General features: G+C 35.6%; 1 protein-coding gene across 3 annotated transcripts in view; it reads left to right on the top strand.

The window, feature by feature from the left end:
- The window catches only part of NKAIN2 (sodium/potassium transporting ATPase interacting 2), a 1,036,037-nt gene that overhangs the window by 845,380 nt on the left and 171,954 nt on the right, over positions 1–18,703 (top strand). For all 3 annotated transcript variants that reach the window (XM_039467799.2, XM_039467798.2, XM_074397519.1), the window contains exon 4: positions 7,006–7,206. In XM_039467799.2, the coding sequence (XP_039323733.1) occupies positions 7,006–7,206 (201 nt within the window). The remainder of the gene's footprint in view (positions 1–7,005; positions 7,207–18,703) is intronic.

The raw sequence follows: 18,703 nt of genomic DNA, 5'->3' as shown, positions 1-18,703 counted from the left end.
GTTTTTGACTCTATGTCCTACATTTTTAGCACACTGGGGTAGGAGGTAAGCCACTAAGGCTTTAGGCAGCCCACCTCTATTGCTTTGTTGGGCTCAGCCTGTATAGCAGCTCTCACAGGTTAGGGTGTTATGACTACAGCTCTCCAAATGGGTGTTGCAGACTGGTAGCTCTGCAGTTCTGAGGTCTTGGGGATGGCCTCACCACTGCAGCTCTATCATGCCTTGCCCTAGTGAGGACTCTTTGCAGCAGCCTCACTACCTCAGTTCAACTAAGCATTGCTTAGTGCTCTGCCCCAGCAGCAGGTTTCTGCTTGGGTTCCAGGGTGCCTAATACATTCTTTGATTAGTGGATGCTGCCATAACCCCATAGCTCATGAACTCAGCACTTCTGCAGAGCCAGTACCACATAAATGCCTCAAGGCTTACTGCTTGAGCCCTCAGGAGCAGTGGCCAGAGCTGCACTTGAGGCTGCTTAAGCCACAGCTGTGGGAGACAAGGACTGAGCTGCTTAAATGTGGGGAACACAGTTTAATAAACACAGGGAACAGAGGCCCAAAGTGGCCCTGGATAAGGAGCTTGTGGAGGGCATCCTAGACTATTCCCCAAAATCAGTCTGCCCTCGTAGAGCTCTGGGTCTATGATGACAGGGAAAGCCTCAAAGATCATAGAAATGTCTTCAGGATCATTTCCCATTATCTTGATGAATAACACGTGGTTTCCTTCTTAGCCTTACTGGTCTCCTTATCAAATGTATACTTGGCCACACCCTTGGATTTCTCTCCTGAAAAGGATTTTTTATTCTGTACCAGATGGTTGGGCTGAAAATCCTTTAAATCCCTAAGTATGTTTCCCTTCAAATCATTTTATTTAAATCTAGTTTTGTCTTTTGATAATTTATTTCTTCTTGTATTTTAATGTATGAAGTTAAAAGAAGCCACACAACTCCTATAATATTGCTTAGTAATTTCTTCTGCCAGATATCCTGGTTTATCACTCTTAAATTCTGCCTTCCATGGAGCCCTGGGGTGTGGATACAATTCAGCAAAGTTCTGTGACACTTCATAACAAGGATGGCCTTTACTGTAGTTTCTAATCAGATAACATCCCATCTGCATTTGAGACCTCATCAGAATGGCCTGTACTGCCCTTATTTCTACAAGCATGCCTATCATAAACACTTAAATAATCTATATGAAGTTTCTAACTTTCCCTAGAGTTCTCTTCTTCCTCTGAGTTCTCACTGGAATCACCTTAATGCTCCATTCATAGCAAAACAAGTTTTTTCTAGCATTCATTTCAAAACTGTTTCAGCCTCTACTCATTACATAGTTCTCAGTGGTTTCCACATTTTCAGATATTTGTTATAGAACCACTCGACTCCTCTGGTACCAGTTTTCTATCTTCGTTTTTTTGGGGCTACTATGACAAAATACCCAGACTGGGTAATTTACAATATATAAATATTTATTTTCTGACAGTTCTGGAGGCTAGGCAGTCCAAAATCAAGGGGCCAGCATCCAGCAAAGTCCTTGCTGTGTAATAACATGGCAGAAGTCATCACAAGATGGAAGGGCACAGAGAGGGCAAAAGAGGAAGTGAAAAGGCGGCCAGGCTGACCCTTTTACAACAAATCCACTTGCATGATAATGCACCTTCCCATGATAGCAGCATTAGTCCATTCATGAGCATGGAGTCCTCATGACCTAATCACCTCTCATTAGGCTCCACCTCCCTACACTGTTGCATTGGGGATTATATTTCCTACACATGATTTTGGGGGGTACATTCAAACCACAGCAAAATCGAACAAAATGTGTACAAGATCTATATGAGGAAAATTACAGAATTCTGTTAAAAGGAATAAAATAATTAAATAATGGTGAGAAATTTGATGTTTATGGAAAGAAAGACTCAAAATTTTCAGGATTTCAGTTAATCCCAGATTGATCAATAGATTCATCACAATGTCAAAGTTCCAGCAAGTAATTTTATGGATACTGACAAACTGATTCTAAAGTATATGTGGAGAGGCAGAAGACCCAGAATAGGCAAAACTATACTGAAGGAAAAGAATAGTTTGAGAACTGAAAACACCTGACCTCAAGAGTTAATGTAATGTTCCAGTAATCAAAACAGTGTGGTACTGGCCAAAGAATAGACAAATAGATCAATGGAACAAAATAGTGAACCTGAAAGTCCACCCATACAAATACAGTCAACTGATTTTTTTGCAAAAGGGGAAAAGGAATGCAAAGGGGAAGAGAGATAGTCTTTTCAGTAAATGGTGCTGAAATAATTGCACATCCACATGCAAAAAAAAAAAAAAAAAAAAAAAAAAAAAAAAAAAAAAAAAAAACTAGACACAAACCTTGTATTCTTACAAAAATTAACTCAAAATGGATCACAGATGTAAATATAAAGTGCAAAACTATAAGACTCCTCGAAAATGACACAGGAAAAAATCTAGAAGAACTTGGATTTGGCAATAACTTTTAAAATATGACACCAAGGCATAATCCATGAATAAAAGCATTAACAAGCTGTGCTTAGTTAAAATTTAAAAACTTTTCTGAAAGATATTATCAAAAGAATAAAAAGACAAGCCATAGATGGGTAGAAAATATTGCAAAAGACATATATGATAAAAGATTACCACATATGATATTTTAATCTGTATTTTTAACAATATATTTTTTTATCTTTTTAAGTCTAAAAATATGCAATGAACTCCTAAAACTCAATGATAAAAAGCAAACAACCCAATTTAAAAATGGGCCAAAGATCTTAGCAGACATCTCACTGTAGAAGATAAACAGATGGCAAATAAGTATATGAAAATAGTCTCAAAATCATATGTCATCAGGGAAATGCAAATTTAGTAATATCGATACAGCCAAACTTTAGAGTAACTTATACAGAATGCTGGGGAATAGAAAGGAAATATTTCTAAAAATGTTACTGCATACATTTCATACTAGAAATAGGAGATAATATTTAGATGATACATGAATAATGTCAATATGAACATGATATTTATAAAACATAAGTAAATACTTAAAGAAACAGTTATAAAAAATGAAAGTGATTGCCTTTCAGTAGGGTACTATGCAATGGAAAGAACTGTGGACAAAATAATGCTATTTTTGGCTATAGCTTTATGGTAAATATAATTTTTTAAAAAGATATGTAGTAGATTTTCTAGATAATAGATAACACAGAAAGCAAATAAATGTATGAAGTAATAAAATATTGTACTTATCATCCAGAAGATAAGTTCCAGTGATCTTTATAAACTCAAAAATAAGTTAAAAGAAAAAAATACAGAAAACTAAATACATTTTAAAAAAGAAAAAAACTAGAACTGACTCTCTGGAGAAACAAAAAATAAAATTAAAAAAAGAAAGAAGTTAGAGTTCAGTGTTACTAGTTGAATTGTGCCTGCTCCCCTAAATTCATATTTAGGCCCTAACCCCTGGTGCCTCAGAATGTGACTTGATGTGGAAACAGGATCATTTCAGATGTCTTAATGAGGTCAGTAGAGTGGGCTCTAGAGCAATACAACTAAGGTCCTTATTATTATTTTTTTTTTAAAAAAAAAGGAAATTTGGATACAGCTTGGCACCCAGGGAAGTTGCCGTGTGAAATGAAGGCACAAATTAGGGTGATGCTTCTGCAAGCTACAGAATGCCAAATACTACCAGCACACCATCAGAGGCACATAACAGATTCTTCTTCACAGAAAGCCTTTGAAAGAACCTTACTTATACCATGATCTTAGAATTTTGCCCTTTAGAACTATAAGCCAATAAGTTTCTTCTTAAGCCATCCCATTTGTGGTACTTTGTTATGACAGCCCTAGCAAACTAATATAGTCACTGTATTAGAAAGAGGAACTAAAGATGGCTCGGATGTCTGTTAAGTCCAGGATAATTCCCTGCCAGTATTCTTGAAATTATAGAAGAAAAATCAACTAAAGATGCCATCCAATATATTATACATATTTTGTATAAAAATATTTATATAGTTGTTAATTCCTCTTAAAATATTAGTATTAGGAAAGAAAAGACTGTCTTTCTTACAGAGATGGTATTCATCATTCTTTTAGATAATGATAGTTGTGTTCCCATTGTGTCTCTGTTATTACCAAGAAGTCAGTCATGAATTGAGTATCCAAGTGAAGCACTTACTCATGCCTTGGTTTCCTGGCTCACTAGCTATCATCTCCATTCTTTTTTGGCTCTTACTCTTTACCCTTGTTTTAATAGTATATATGTGCTTTATTATGACAAGATTCTTTTTTTGGCAGTAGTTAGGATATAAATAATCACTAAATGAATGAGCACTTCTGATCACCACAGCTCTAACAGGCAAAATACTCAACTTACATCAATTCTTTTTAAAAACTTGTCTCTGCAGCTATGGTGACTAACTGTCCTGGTGTGCTGGGACTAAGAGGCTTCCAAGGACAAGGGACTTCCATTGCAAAATCCATGACAGCCCCGGCATAATGGAATAGTTCCCTATCTGAACCACTGCTCTGTCTTATAGCTCACAAGCATATTTTCACTGTCACTACTTTGGGCTCTAGTCCCTGTTTGCAATTATGATTAACCCCAATAAACTCGTGCATAGTTGTTTATTGAATCATCTGGCTTTGTATGGTAACCAATTTTGCTTCAACAGACGAGGAGCAATCATGCAAATAACCAAGTTCTAAGTCTCAGAAAATCCTCCTTACCATTGTTTCAAATGGAACCTCAGTTGATGTTGACTTCCTTTGAGACAAGGAGGTTTACTGAGACCTTGGGCTCTGTATATTAGATATCTGCAGTGATTAGGGGACCGAATTTTGCTTTTGCTAGGCTGTCCAAGCCTGGCTGCCCTCACAGCTTAGTCTCTTATTGGTTGCCCCTTTGAATGCTTTTATTTTTTTCTCTTAGGCCCTGGAAATTTCTCCAGTTTGCTTTGGTAACGAAACATCAAATTAGTATGATTCTGAGAATAATAACATAAAAAAAAACATTTCTTCCTCATGATTTCCACTGCAGGGCTACTCATGGACCTGGTTCTTCTGCTACCATCAGATAAAATAAATAGCAGATGTCCTACTTTTGTGTTTACTTCCAGATTACAAAAAGTTATACAACGTCACTGTAGTTTCCAAAGTAGTCTGTGTTTAGATATTAATATGTCTGGCATTATAATAAAATATCCAAATTTTATTTGAAATTAAACTTCTTCCTTCCAGTAGGGAAAAGTTGTATGTTCCCTATTTGACTTCAGCCATTACTAACTAATCCCATCCCTATCTCACAACTATTATCTGAGATCTCAAGACCCCACCATGCTTGGAGTATAACAATGGAGAAGAGATAAGGGAGCAGGAGAGATATATAGATACTGAGAGAGTCTAGTGGCTCATGAAATTGAAAAGTGTCTCAAAACAGTTCTCTGGGGTTTTCAGAAACCCTGCATTGCATTAAATATCTCACTTGTAGGTACATGATTTACTTGGTGTCTCTTCCTTACTTACTATATTACACTCCCTCTCTCATGCCTTAGGAATAGGTGATAGTAAAGATTCAGCTATTAACCACCTACCCACTGATCTTCTTGGACATCCTTGGGAGAAAGACCATGTTAGCCCTCTCTCATTACAGTCCACATCTGCTACCAAGGATCATTACTTTAGATCCACTATATGTAGCAGTGCATTTTCTTTCCACATACTGCTTAATTTTTGTTGACCACTTAGCAGGTAGCTGTAGCCACAGGCTCTATTTTGAGATTTATCAGGCCTGAGCCAGATACTAGTTGCTGTGTTTCCTAGATTCCAAAGGATACTTTGAAGCTTTTCTCAATAGGCTTGTGAAAAAGACAGATCACCCCAACCCCACCCAATGGCCACCATGGAGATGTTGACATTCATAGCACACCTTTCTCCAAAGAAGTCCTACTTGCAATCTCCAAATTTCCTGGCCACAAACTATGATTTAAAACATTATCTAAAGGTCTGCCTAGTCCGTCAGAGCCTCACTTTGGAGGGAGTGCTTGGCACCTATTACCTTGTGGCCATAACTATCACTGAAACTGACATAGTACAATTTCTCATAGCTGACCTTTCTTTCTTAGAATTTATCTTCCTTCATGACTTGCTGAATAATAAAATACTTTTAATACATTCCTTTTAGCCATTCTTTACCTGAAAGACATTTGTCCATGTGCCATTGATAGCTCCAAGTTGGCATAGGTGATTGCAAGCTCTCTCAGTGCAAAACTCTACTTTTATTTCATTTATAGCTGTGTATCACCTAACATTGTGAACTTCATCTAAATAATTGACTCGTTATCTCCATCCTGCAAGAATTTGATAGTAATATTTCCTAAAAATTATTTACTTCTTAATTCTTAAGAAATATTATAATCAATTTCACAAAAAATTGATAAGATTAAAGAGAGACTGATTTGCTGAAATAATAGGAAGGGGGAAAAAGCAAGTAATCTTGTGTTTTCTTAAGTAAAGGTCTTATAAATTCAAGCTTTAACCACAATATTATGTTAAATGTTGCCAAACTGAAGTATAGTTTTAAGATTTAAAATGTGTGAAAAGTAAACATTTGGAGAGAAAAAAATAAAGTGGATTTGGAATAGCATGAACTTCACTTGATAAAAGTTTAAATCATTCCCTTTGTGATAAATATATGCAATTCTTAAAAGGTATTACAATTAATATAAATTATTAGTAATATAAATCATTAAGAATTTCTCTAATAAAATAATGTCATCTATATTATTATAGTGAGGAAAAATTATGAATCCATAGATGCATAATTACTTTAGATGGGTGTAATTTAGATATTTTCCTGGCTTTTTGTAAAATAACGTATGGGGTAGGAAAAAAAAAATGCCACATTTCCAAATGGGAAAGTCAAAGCAAGTCAGTCCCAAGTAAAGTGACTAACATTTATAGAGTAATTCTCATCCTTATAAATTGCCTTCTTGCAGGAAACAGACCTTATCCTGACTTTTAATATTTCAATGCACCGATCTTGGTGGATGGAGAATGGACCAGGATGTACGGTGACGTCAGTGACACCCGCCCCAGACTGGGCTCCAGAAGACCATCGCTACATCACGGTCTCAGGGTGTTTGCTGGAGTACCAGTACATAGAAGTGGCTCATAGTTCCCTGCAGATTGTCCTCGCAGTAAGTGTTGACAGCCAACCACTTCTTCTAGTGCCTCTGGGGTTGTTTTATTTCTGTGCAAACTCAGTGCATACAAATGGAATCTGTGAGTTAAGTGTGGCCTTTTTGCTTTTTCCTCATTAATGTGACTTTTAACAGGAAAATGTCAGGTTAAACCAAACCTTCTTCCGGACTTAGCATATTGATTTTCTTCAGCAATTAGTAAATAGTCTTTGTTATCGTCAGCATTTTACAGAGGTAATCCAATCAATCAAGATGTGATTACTTGACTTTTGGTAGACTTTTCTAAGGATTCTGAAGGGATGACCAGATATTTTTTCATAACTGACATTCTACAATACCCAAATTCGTAAGATTTCAATAGTTGTTTTCTCTTCTAGTGCTTCTTTTGGCTGTTCAGCTAGCCCTGGGATTTATCTTTTTCATTTGCCCTACCTCATTCATCTTTCTTAGATTTCTCCCAGGCAACATCCATCACCTTTAATCTCCCACTTTTTTTCCAGAAAAAAAATTAACATTTTCTATAGATTCTACTTCTAAGACATTCATGCCCCCATTTTTCATAGTACTGTGCTGATAAAAAAAAAAACCCTCCTTCTAGGAGGCAGCATGAGTTACAAATAACATATTTGTATTGCATATGCCTATGTTATACAAAATATATGATTTAACATTGTATTACTATGACAAAGAGATAAATTAAAATACCCCTTTCTCAAGAAGAAAAACTGCATAATATAATGAAATTTATAAAGTTAAGGCAACTTTCTGACACATTAATCCATTTATTCATTATATATCTTAAATGCAGAACTGCATATATTTTTCTTAGATTCTATGCAGATATGCAACTGATGTGCATAGTGTTAAAGCTGTTAGCAACAAATGATGCAAGTAGAATCTGCTTGTTACCTCTTTAGTTAAATATTTTGGAAATGATATTGGCTCACAATTCTTTAATAACAAGAAATAATGGGTTCTGGGTAGAGTGGCATAAAATTCAGAGAAACATAAAATTCTTCTGGAATTTAAGAAAAAACTTTGTGAGTGTGTGGGTGTTAGATTGTATAACTAATATATCCTTGTAAGATTTTTAATGAGATGTGTGTATTTGTGTGTGTGTGTGTGTGTGTGTGTGTGTGTGTGTGTGTGGTGATAGACTAAGTCAGCTAGTATGCTATGTTAGTAAACACTTCCAAATTCTCTGTAAATAAAAGCCAAACAGGTTTCTTCTTGTGTGTCAGCAGGAGGCTCCACTGATCAAGGAAACAATTCTAGTGGAGTAGCCAGTATCTCCATCATCATGTTGCTGTGCCAGAGAGCAAAAATAGCTGTGGAGGGTCTACATTGGCACACACATGCTTCTGCTTGTGAGGAGAGGCTCATTGTTCACAGTTAATTGTGCAGAATTGGTCACACAGTCCCACCCTATCACAGAATGACCATGAAAGAGGGAGGGCTGTTTATTTGGAAATCAGCATAAATGATGTCCGGAACATTTGAATTATGTTCCTGGCTAAAGCACTAAGTAATCTCCCTTGAATAGGTTCAACCATAGACACTCCTTCCAATTAACAAAATCTTCTGTAATAGTTTAAATCTAAAAGTGCTCATTTTGATAATCCAGAGGTAAAAATAAATTAGATTTGATAGGATGGAAGTAGCCATTTCACTCTTTAAAATCCACTTAAATCAAGTAATCTAATGAGAAAATCACATGAGAAAAGTGAAATATTGGTGTGATTTGGGGTCAGATAAAATATCTTTAAATATGTGTTAAAAAGAGGTTTTAAGCAAACTACTGTAGAACTATCTGTAGAACTGCCTATTTTTACTGTACCACAAAATTGTGGATAACTTCCACCTATATTTCAAGGATGATGTGAAGATACCGTTTTTGTGCATAGACATTTATATATGACTATTTTAGAAAGTTATTTGAATTAGTTTGTGTGTGTATGTGTGTGTAAACTAGAAACACAAATTTATTAAATGCCACGTAAAATGCTGGCACATAGGGATTGGCTGAAAAAAAATACATTTTGACATGGAGTCATATGTTGAAGCTGACATATACACCCAAAGAAAAAATAATTTTACGTAAGTGAAAACCATCTGTAACAGCAAGGTGGCTAGAGTGCAAAGAAGATGGATGGGTTATCCCAAAGAACAGATGTGACCAATATTTTATGCGACTGGCTCTTGTTTCTCCTGTCTGCGTTGCCCCCAGTGGAGAGAAGGAATAGTTTGAGCAAACCATCCTAGAATGTGACATCTTTACCTCTACCTCTTCCACCCGTTCTTTGTTCCAGAGGTGCGTTACTTTTGCAGTGTTGACTGTGGAACACCAGAGTTAGCAACTGCACAGCCAAGCCATTACTTGGCGAAGTTTCAACACATTTTCTACTTTTGAGCGTGCTATTGTCTAGCCAGCCTTGGGTTGAATGCATCTGCTATACAGACAACTTAGCAAATCCAAACTCAAGTTTTATAATGCAAACCAAAAAGGGCTTATCTTTAACAACTTGCTCTGCAAACAAAATTTCCTATCTTCATTCTGATCACTGATGTAATGATTAATTGAGGAAATGGTGTCTTGAATCTCTGTTCCTCACTTTTTGTGTTACCCAGATCATCTCTTCGACAATCAAATGTTCCTTTCAGTCAGTCTAGGGGAAACTTCCTGAGTGGTTGTCTCCTTCTGGCATCTAGAGAAACTAAGGTGTCAGGACCTCTGACGTTGAGAATGTCACAGTCAAAAATACAGCAAGGGTCCCCAGAGTACAAACCAGGTGCAAACAGCCACATTTGGGAGATGTGGTAAACAAAGAATATGGCTCATGCAGTTTAAAGCATAATCTTGGCTTCTTAGCTCCATGCAGTTTTGTAAAGTCAGCTGAACTCACTCTTCTCAGTGTTTTCATCTGAGTCTTTGAAACTGCCCTCTCTTCCAGGATATCTGGCTCAGATCTGCTTGCATAAACTGATGCTTTCTCAGCTACTGCCTCTTGATTAACTCCAAATCTCTCCAGCTCTTTTTCTCCACCCTCATTCAGCCTTTTTTTCACAGATTCCTGAACCCTGGCAAGCCTGTCACCCCGTTGTTCGGTTTTCTGCCAATCAACTCCTGGCTGATTTTGAAATTAGCATTCACAAAGCCCACATTTGCATCACACATACATAAGATATCTCCCATCTACAGCCAAAGGAAGACAAGTATAATATCCATGTAATTGGTACGAGGGGCTATTAATCACACAGCTTCCAGCCATGCAGAAAAGACTGCCAGAACACCATAATGATGAGCCAGGTGTGATATTTCGAGCTTTCTCCTTCTCCAGCCCCGTTTTCTTCTAGTTGGTATCAGATAGCACATTCAAAAGGAATTCAGGTATTCACAGTTTTAATAAAACCAAAAATTTTAAAATCCACATTTTCTGAATAGATAAAATAAATGTATGTGGGGAGAGCCAAGGAGGAGATCAATTGGGGAGATATTATTCATGTTACAAAAAAATTAATCAGATTCCTTCAGTGTGTGATTGGAACTGCATGGTTTATAAAATATGTTCACATGAATTAAATCTTCTAACTGTGTCACTGTCTCTGAGGGCAGCAGAATAGGTTAAAAGCTCTTCTTGAGACATTTTAGCTAATATATGAACATGCTCTCATAACAAGGTTGGGAAATAGTCTTCAACCTGAATGCCAGCAGCAGCTGATGGGTAATGGATTCCCGATGTCAAAATATTCAGTTCTTCAGGAGCAAAGGATGCCATGATTGATTAGCTATGTCTGCCACAGGTGAGGAGAATGAAGAGGGATGTGCCTCACATTTATTTTACACATATCATACTTTTCTTTCTGTGATAAAAGCAATGAAAAGGGTGTGTGTTTTACAAATGAATGTGCAGAAAGAATAATTTAAGATAAAATATTTATTTCAATAGCTGTTGTAATGATGTATGTTCAAATATGCTAAAATTCTAAAAATTCATCTGGGTGGGGGCCTTAATTTATCCTTTCTGTAGCCACATCCAGATAATCAATATTCCTAAATTTAATATGAACATCAAACAAATTGCTTGGTTTTTTTTTTTTTTCTTTATTTCCTCTACTTTATTTCCTTCACTTCTGACACACTTTAAGTTGATGGCAGGTTGGCTATGAATTGTTTTAGGCAACTGGCAGAAGGTATTAGTTTTTAAAAAAATGTAAGTAAGCTTTCTGTTACCTACAGTGTTGGCTTAGAAACAGTGAACAAATGAGCAGGGCAGCCATGAAAGGTGTTAGAAAAGGTTCTAATACCTGGTGCATGGTTCATAGCTAAGAATAGTTGAATGTCAAATTCTCCTTCAGTTATATCTGTTTCCTATTCAAAAAACTCTCTACTTTGGAGAGTGCATGAAATGGTAAAATCATGGTTCAATGGATTGTGGAAAAGAAGGTGTAGATAAAATACGTACATTGGGGTAAATAAAGTCACAAATGACTTTAGTTATTCTATTGATAATTTATGTTTGCCATTTGGCTGGCTAAGACTTACTAAGGGATATGATTAGTGAAGAAATTTTCCAAACGTTGAATCTCTTTATCTAGGTGGACTTGAGGTTGTGTTGGGAATGGCACATGTGCGTTTCTTTGGATGTAGCTGATGTGTATGGTGTCTGCATAGGAGTGGCCTTATTGTGCATGCTGCTGTTTGATGCCTCTGGAAACATTCAGTTTTGTTGTTAATATTTTGTTAATATTTGAATTTTGAATACCATGTCCCCTAGGATATTGCCATTCACGTTTTACATGTTAAATCTAAGTTGTGAACTTGTGTCATTTTAAAGGGATGAGTGGGGAATGGTATGAGCTGATATCTAGCCACTGTGCGCTCAGAAGTGATGTGATTGCCATGGCTATGGAAATATCCTTCATTACATTTATTTGAATTAAAAATTAAAGCAGATTTTTTAAGAAAAAAATAGTTTGATTTGAATTGTTTCACAGTAGAAAAATGATTCCATTATGTCAAAATTACAGATTTTGCCATTTTTCGTAAACTAAATTAGGCAGATCTCCAGCTTCACAGTTTGACCAAAAAAATACCCAAAGCACATGATTTCTTAAACTGACAGAAAATATTATGTCAAAAAACATATATTGAAATTAAATAGTACTTCAATATTTCCCAAACTGTTATTGTATCCATCAGTTTGAACTAGGTGGCTATAGGATAAAGAACTAGGAATATAATTAATAGTTGTTTATGTCTTGGTAGTATTTTTTGGTATACTTCCCAGAAATTACTGTTCAAATTGGGCAATTTTTAATCCTTTCCTTTGTTTAAAATTGAAAGAAGACCTAATAGATTTATGTTGGTAGACTATTTGAAATAAATTTTGTGATAGATAATTATGAAAATTGTGGCATGGAAAAGTTGCTGGAGTTGAGTGACATCATTATAATGAAAAGTCTTCAATTCTTCTCTATTTAGCAAACAAGATTTTTCACTGCTTAAACCTTAAAGAGAAAAAACCTAGAAACTGAATCATCCTTAAATCTGTCTCATTCTACTGCTAATGCGCAGTGGCTCACACTTACAATACCAGCAACTTGGGAGGCCAAGGCAGGTGGGTCACTTAAGGTCAGAAGTTCAGAACCAGCCTGGCCAACATGGTGAAACCCTATCTCTACTAAAAATACAAAAATTAGCTGGACATGGTGGCACACGCTTGTAATGCCAGCTACTCAGGAGGCTGAGGCTGAGACAGGAGAAACGCTTAAACCTGGGAGGCAGAGGTTGCAGTGAGCCAAGATCACACAATTGCACTCCAGTATAGGTGACAGAGCAAGACTTGATCTCAAAAAGAAAAGAAATAAATTCATTTGAAATAAAATTTAATTTTATACCTAGTCATTTTAATCAATATTTATAATAAACAGTATGGTTTTGATCAATTTTATAAAACAATAATTGGGTTGATATCTCAAACAAGAATAAATTTTTAATACTTTATGCCTAATGGACATGAGAAAAATCAAATTTAAGTTTATACATATTTAATTTAACATATACACAAATTTATACATATACATACAGGTTTTCTGCAGAGAAGTGTGATATAATGATCAATATAAAACTTTCAAGTTAAAAAACATTAGCACAATGTTCTATGGAAGCAATAGAGTGGAGTTCAAAAAGAAAAGGAATTACATAAAATGTATGTTCTTTAAACAAGAATTTGTACCTGTATCTTTAAATAAAAGAAAATGAATTTCGAATCATTGTGATATTCAAACTTCATTGGACTTATTTAAAAGAATAATATAGAGGTCTCTTTAGTATCTATTAATATTGATCATGTGCCAAAATAAACAGACCTTTTGCTGCCAGTTACTCCAGTCCATACTTCCCAAAGAGATCTACAGATTCAATGCAATCTCTACTAAAACCTTAATGTCATTTTTACAGAAATAGAAAAAATAATCCTAAAATTCATATGGAACCACAAAACACCCTGAATAATCAAAACAATCTTGTGAAAGAACAAAGCTGGAAGTATCACACTTCCTGATTTCAAAATATTTTTAAAAACTGTGGTAATTGAAATAGTATGGTATCAGCATAAAGACAAACATATAGACCAAAGGAACAGAATAGATTCCCGAAATAAATCCACATATAATGGTCAGCTGATCTTCAACAAGGTTGGCATTTAAAGTAATGTTTAAAAATGTCAAGCGTCAATTCCAAATGTACATAATTTTCAAGTATCTAATTCTTTCCAAATATATGGGAGCAGAAGTGGGCAGTACAGTAAGTCAGTAATTCTCTACACTGAGAATAAAAATTTCCCATTCAGTTGTTTAAAGGATTACCATGATATGACCTGCTCATGGAAGTTTTCTTTCCTTAGGCTTGAGATAGGGCCTACCTGGTACACTTGTCAGATTTTTCACCAGAAATATTAGTGCCTTCCCTTTCTCTTCACTACTGATTCTTCTATGTCCTAAATTATTAGAAACACATGGTATCTAGTCAGGGAAGATGATTTTCTAATACCGGAATGGCATCACAGCCCTGATTGCTCCATCAACTCGTTTTTGAGCCCTGAGAGTCATTTCCCTTCTAGGACTGTGGAGTCAGGCCTTTCATATAACTAGCATTTTATCAAATAATGAATCTGTGTATCTATACTGTGCATACTATATTTCTCGGTAAATCGTGAGTTGGTGTAGATCTGGAATTAAAAACTATCTCTTCAGATTCCTAGTCCAGTATTCAAGGCTCTACAACAGTTTTCTTCTTAGGAAAAAACTGCCTTTTGCTTGTAATAGAAAATGGACAGAATGACTACCCCTGGGCTACTTTCCCAGTTCTCATGATGGCTCAACAGCATTGTTACTTGGCTTCAATTATTATACCTACTACTCCAAATCTAGTGCTCTCGGGTATTGAGAAACACAGACCTGCTCATCAAAACATAGTAATCTAGTAAACAAAATTAAAGTGTTTGTTTTTCTGTAACATCAGAATAGTTTATACAAATATTCGCAAAAATATGAGAAGACGAACCAAGTATCAATGTAAATATAGTGTTTTCCCTATGGCAACATTACTGAAATAAGAGAATGAATGTGGTAAACAGAATAGGAAAAGGACGTTTCTTGGCACAGTATGGAATTGCAAAACACATCTAAGTAAGCAAAGACCTACAAACTAATGTCAGAACCTTGACTGGCTGTATCCCGGAATAAGTAAGAAATATTATTATTATTGAATTGTAAGAAGTAAGTTATTGGTACTTCTGAAATGGGCACAAGTTTAACTTTCCAATCTATTCTCTATTCCTCTAAATAATAATAAATTCATTTGAATATTATCCCCTTCAGAGCTCAACACTTTGATTGTAATGTCAATAAAGTTTTGGTTAAAATAAACACTAAACAGTTATCATGTTCTAAATTTTCTTTCACTTTATTACTGAAAAGTGCACTTGTGAATTGGTGAGTGGTTCTGTGAGCCCATGAACTAGCACTCTAAAGTCAGATTAAGTTTAAGATTTATTTGTTTTGCTTTTAATATTCTCGGGTATTCCCTATTTGCAAATTTAGAAATATAAGGTAAAATATTCACAGGCTGGCATTAACAGTCCTTAAATCTTACACTCAGTTGTATAATAAACTATTTTGTAATTATGAACTAAATGAGATAGTGTTTAAGAAATTGCCTTGAAAACAGTAAAGTTAATATTATTTATTTTCTCTTTAGCTCAGTTTCTTCCACTGCTCACTGAGAATACTATTATCTTTTCAGGCCAACTCACAGTGCTATACAGAAATGAACCAAATCCTGCTAGGTTTACTTACTCCCCAGACAGAACTGTGATTCTTAAAGCTAGGGTAATCATATTTAGTGTAGATCACCACTACCCTACGCAGGAGCAAATTTTATCCCATATCAACTATTATTATCAGGAGGCAATATCTTTTTCTAGATATACTTGTTTGAAGAACTTGCTTACCTTCTAAGTATATCATATTCTACGGAAATGTTTGGAAACATCAGGGAACAAAAATACCAATACATTTAAGATAGTAGTAAGGATTATATCTTCCAAAAAAAAAAAAACACCAATAACTGTGTTTTCTTAGTAAGGTGAGATTTAAAAGTTGAAATTCTTTGCATAGAGCAATAAACAATGTATGATCTGATTTTATAAACAAAATTATTTCAGGAAGAAATAAGCAAAGTATATTAAATTATAAATTATTTCAGAAATAAGTAAATATATGAACATATATTAAAATACAGCATTTTTTGAAAAACATTATAAGTTGTTGGCCTTGAATGAAAGGTCATCATCCTGCCAGGCGTGGTGGCTCACACCTGTAATCACAGCACTTTGGGAGGCCGAGACGGGTGGATCACCTGAGGTTGGGTGTTCAAGACCAGCCTGACCAACATGGAGAAACCCCATCTCTACTAAAAATACAAAATATTAACTGGATGTGGTGGTGCATGCTCGTAATCCCAGCTGCTCAGGAGGCTGAAGCAGCAGAATCCCTTGAACCCAGAAGGCAGAGGTTGTGATGACCTGAGATCGTGCCATTGCACTCCAGGCCAGGCAACAAGAGCAAAACTCTGCTTCAAAAAAAAAAAAAACAACAACAAAAAAGTTACCATCCTTCTTCCTAATACTGTATATAATATTACTGTATTTTAGGATGTCTTTCCTGTCATCATCAATTATTATGATACAAAGGTCTTTAAAATATATCTTAATGGCAATGTCCTCTTCATGGGAACCTAAACACGGTGATAGAAAAATAATAGTAGGACATGTTAGTGTTTTCAAATAAGAGGAAGGAATTCGTAAAGGAAGGATATAAATATGATTTATCATGACAGCTGTAACTTAAGGGATAATTTATGATCTAGTATGTTATACTTGCGGGGAAAAGAATTAAAACTGTGGGCAAACACACTTAAGCTAAGTAGTTTTTACTCAGTAAAAGAAGAGCCATTGGTGGCACTCATTCCGTACCTTTTGCTTTCACCAATCTTATAACTAGGACTGAAAACTCTACTGTTATCAGCACACACATTCTTTGATATAGCAAGATACCTGATTCCTAGTTCTTATTATTCTCCTGCTTTTTCCTCTGTTCGTGGCATCGTGGCTGCTTCTGTCCTAACTGCCATTTGTTTCTCTCTGTCACTTGTCCTGTCATTCATTTTGTCAAACTCCTATCAAGCGGTGGCCCTGAGAGTCAAGACCACAGGTTTATATATATATATATATATTTACTACTTGTAATCTCCTAACTTAATTTATAATATTACACTTTATTATACTCAAGGAGACAGTTATTTTTCACAGGATTATTTTGGTTAGTGCTAATTGAAAATATGGCTCTACAGTCATGGATGGAGGTGGTGTCCTGTCTTCAAGGATGTTTTGAGTTTCTTTATCTCCTCTTATGTCCTGAAATTTATGAGTTGTTCTATTCTCCTTTATTGATTTCCAATACCTCTACCTCTTATGTTTGATTAGCTTATCACCAGCAATTTGATAAATACACACTGTTCCTTTTTCCTCTCATGACTCAGTGTATTCTAGCAATTCATCTTCACTTTCTCTGCCCCCTGTTCCATAACTTAATTGACTTCTTCATCAGAGAATAATAGTAGGTTATAATTTATTTTTTTAATGTCTTGGTTTTTCAACTCATACACATTCTAATTTCATGCCATCCTCTTAGTTTAATACCATGTTTAGTTTGATTTAGTCCTACCATACCATATGTTAGCATAAAAACAACTTTTCCTGAAGTTACACTGTGAGGTACAGAAATCTTTCATGTCAGTGATTCAATAATTGTTCATGTATTTCCTTTCAGCAATATACTCTTCACAAACAGAAATGTCTGTGTTGCTTACAAGTTAAAAATGAGAGGCAAGTTGTCAAAGGAAGTTTGATAATTAAAACATAGTAAAGAAGTCACCAAAACAGATGACAAAATGTGTTTGGCCACATCTTCATTGTTCTTTAATTGTGACTCTGCAATCTGAATTGATATGACATAACCATGTGGTACCCACATTTTCTTTGGTTCAAACTTATGGTCTTAAAAGCTCCAAAGTTGCTGTGATAATTTAACTGGGCTGATTTGGAAGACCCACATCCCAGCAGTAGTATGGATTTTTCTTCTGGGCAATATATTGTGGCTATATGATAGGGTACACATGACAGCTTATCGCCAGGGTAGTATGTGGAGTAACAGATTATAGTTGCTGTCTTGGAATACAGGCAGGAACTTCATCAGGGTTTGGATTTAGGGTGACCAATGGTATTGTATTCCCCCATACTCTTTAACTGCTTGGAGTTAGAAACAGGTTTACATTCCTTCATTTACTCATCAGGTATTCACTGAGTGCCTCTGCCCCACATCGGTATAAAGCACTGTACATACAGGGTCAAAGTCTTTGCTGTCATGCAACTTAAATTCCTGTGAGGAGAGGCAAGTGAATATATATATTATGTCCAGTAGGGTAGCTGTTCTGTTGATGAATAAAGTAGGATAAGGTAAAAGAAAGCCATCAGAGAATGGCCAGGGAAGGCTATTCTAGATAGGTGACTTTTGAGCTAAGATCTGACCACAGTGAGGACTGATCTGTGTGAATATTTGGGAAAGGAGCGTTATGGGTAGGAGAACATTCAGGGTAGGGACCTCTACTCAGGTGGGCATATCTGGAGCTCTGACCAGGTAGGTATAGCTGAGTATGCAGTTAATAAGTACACATTACTATTCTTAAAAGGAAACTAGCTTGCGTATCTTTTTCTTCTTCCCTCTGACTTCTTAAATTCTCCTCTTTTGTTAAAAGATTCCCCATATTCTTTCAGAATCTAATCATTCGCTCCACCTCCATTTCTCACATTTGAACTGGCATTACATTTATTTTTCAACTTTTTCTCTTTTTTTATTTTTATTTTTTTCCTTT

Source organism: Saimiri boliviensis, chromosome 4 (assembly GCF_048565385.1).
Source record: "Saimiri boliviensis isolate mSaiBol1 chromosome 4, mSaiBol1.pri, whole genome shotgun sequence".
In the NCBI taxonomy this organism is placed as follows: Eukaryota; Metazoa; Chordata; class Mammalia; order Primates; family Cebidae; genus Saimiri; species Saimiri boliviensis.
The sequence above is the reverse complement of the archived record's forward strand: the minus strand, read 5'-3'. Positions and strand labels throughout refer to the sequence as shown.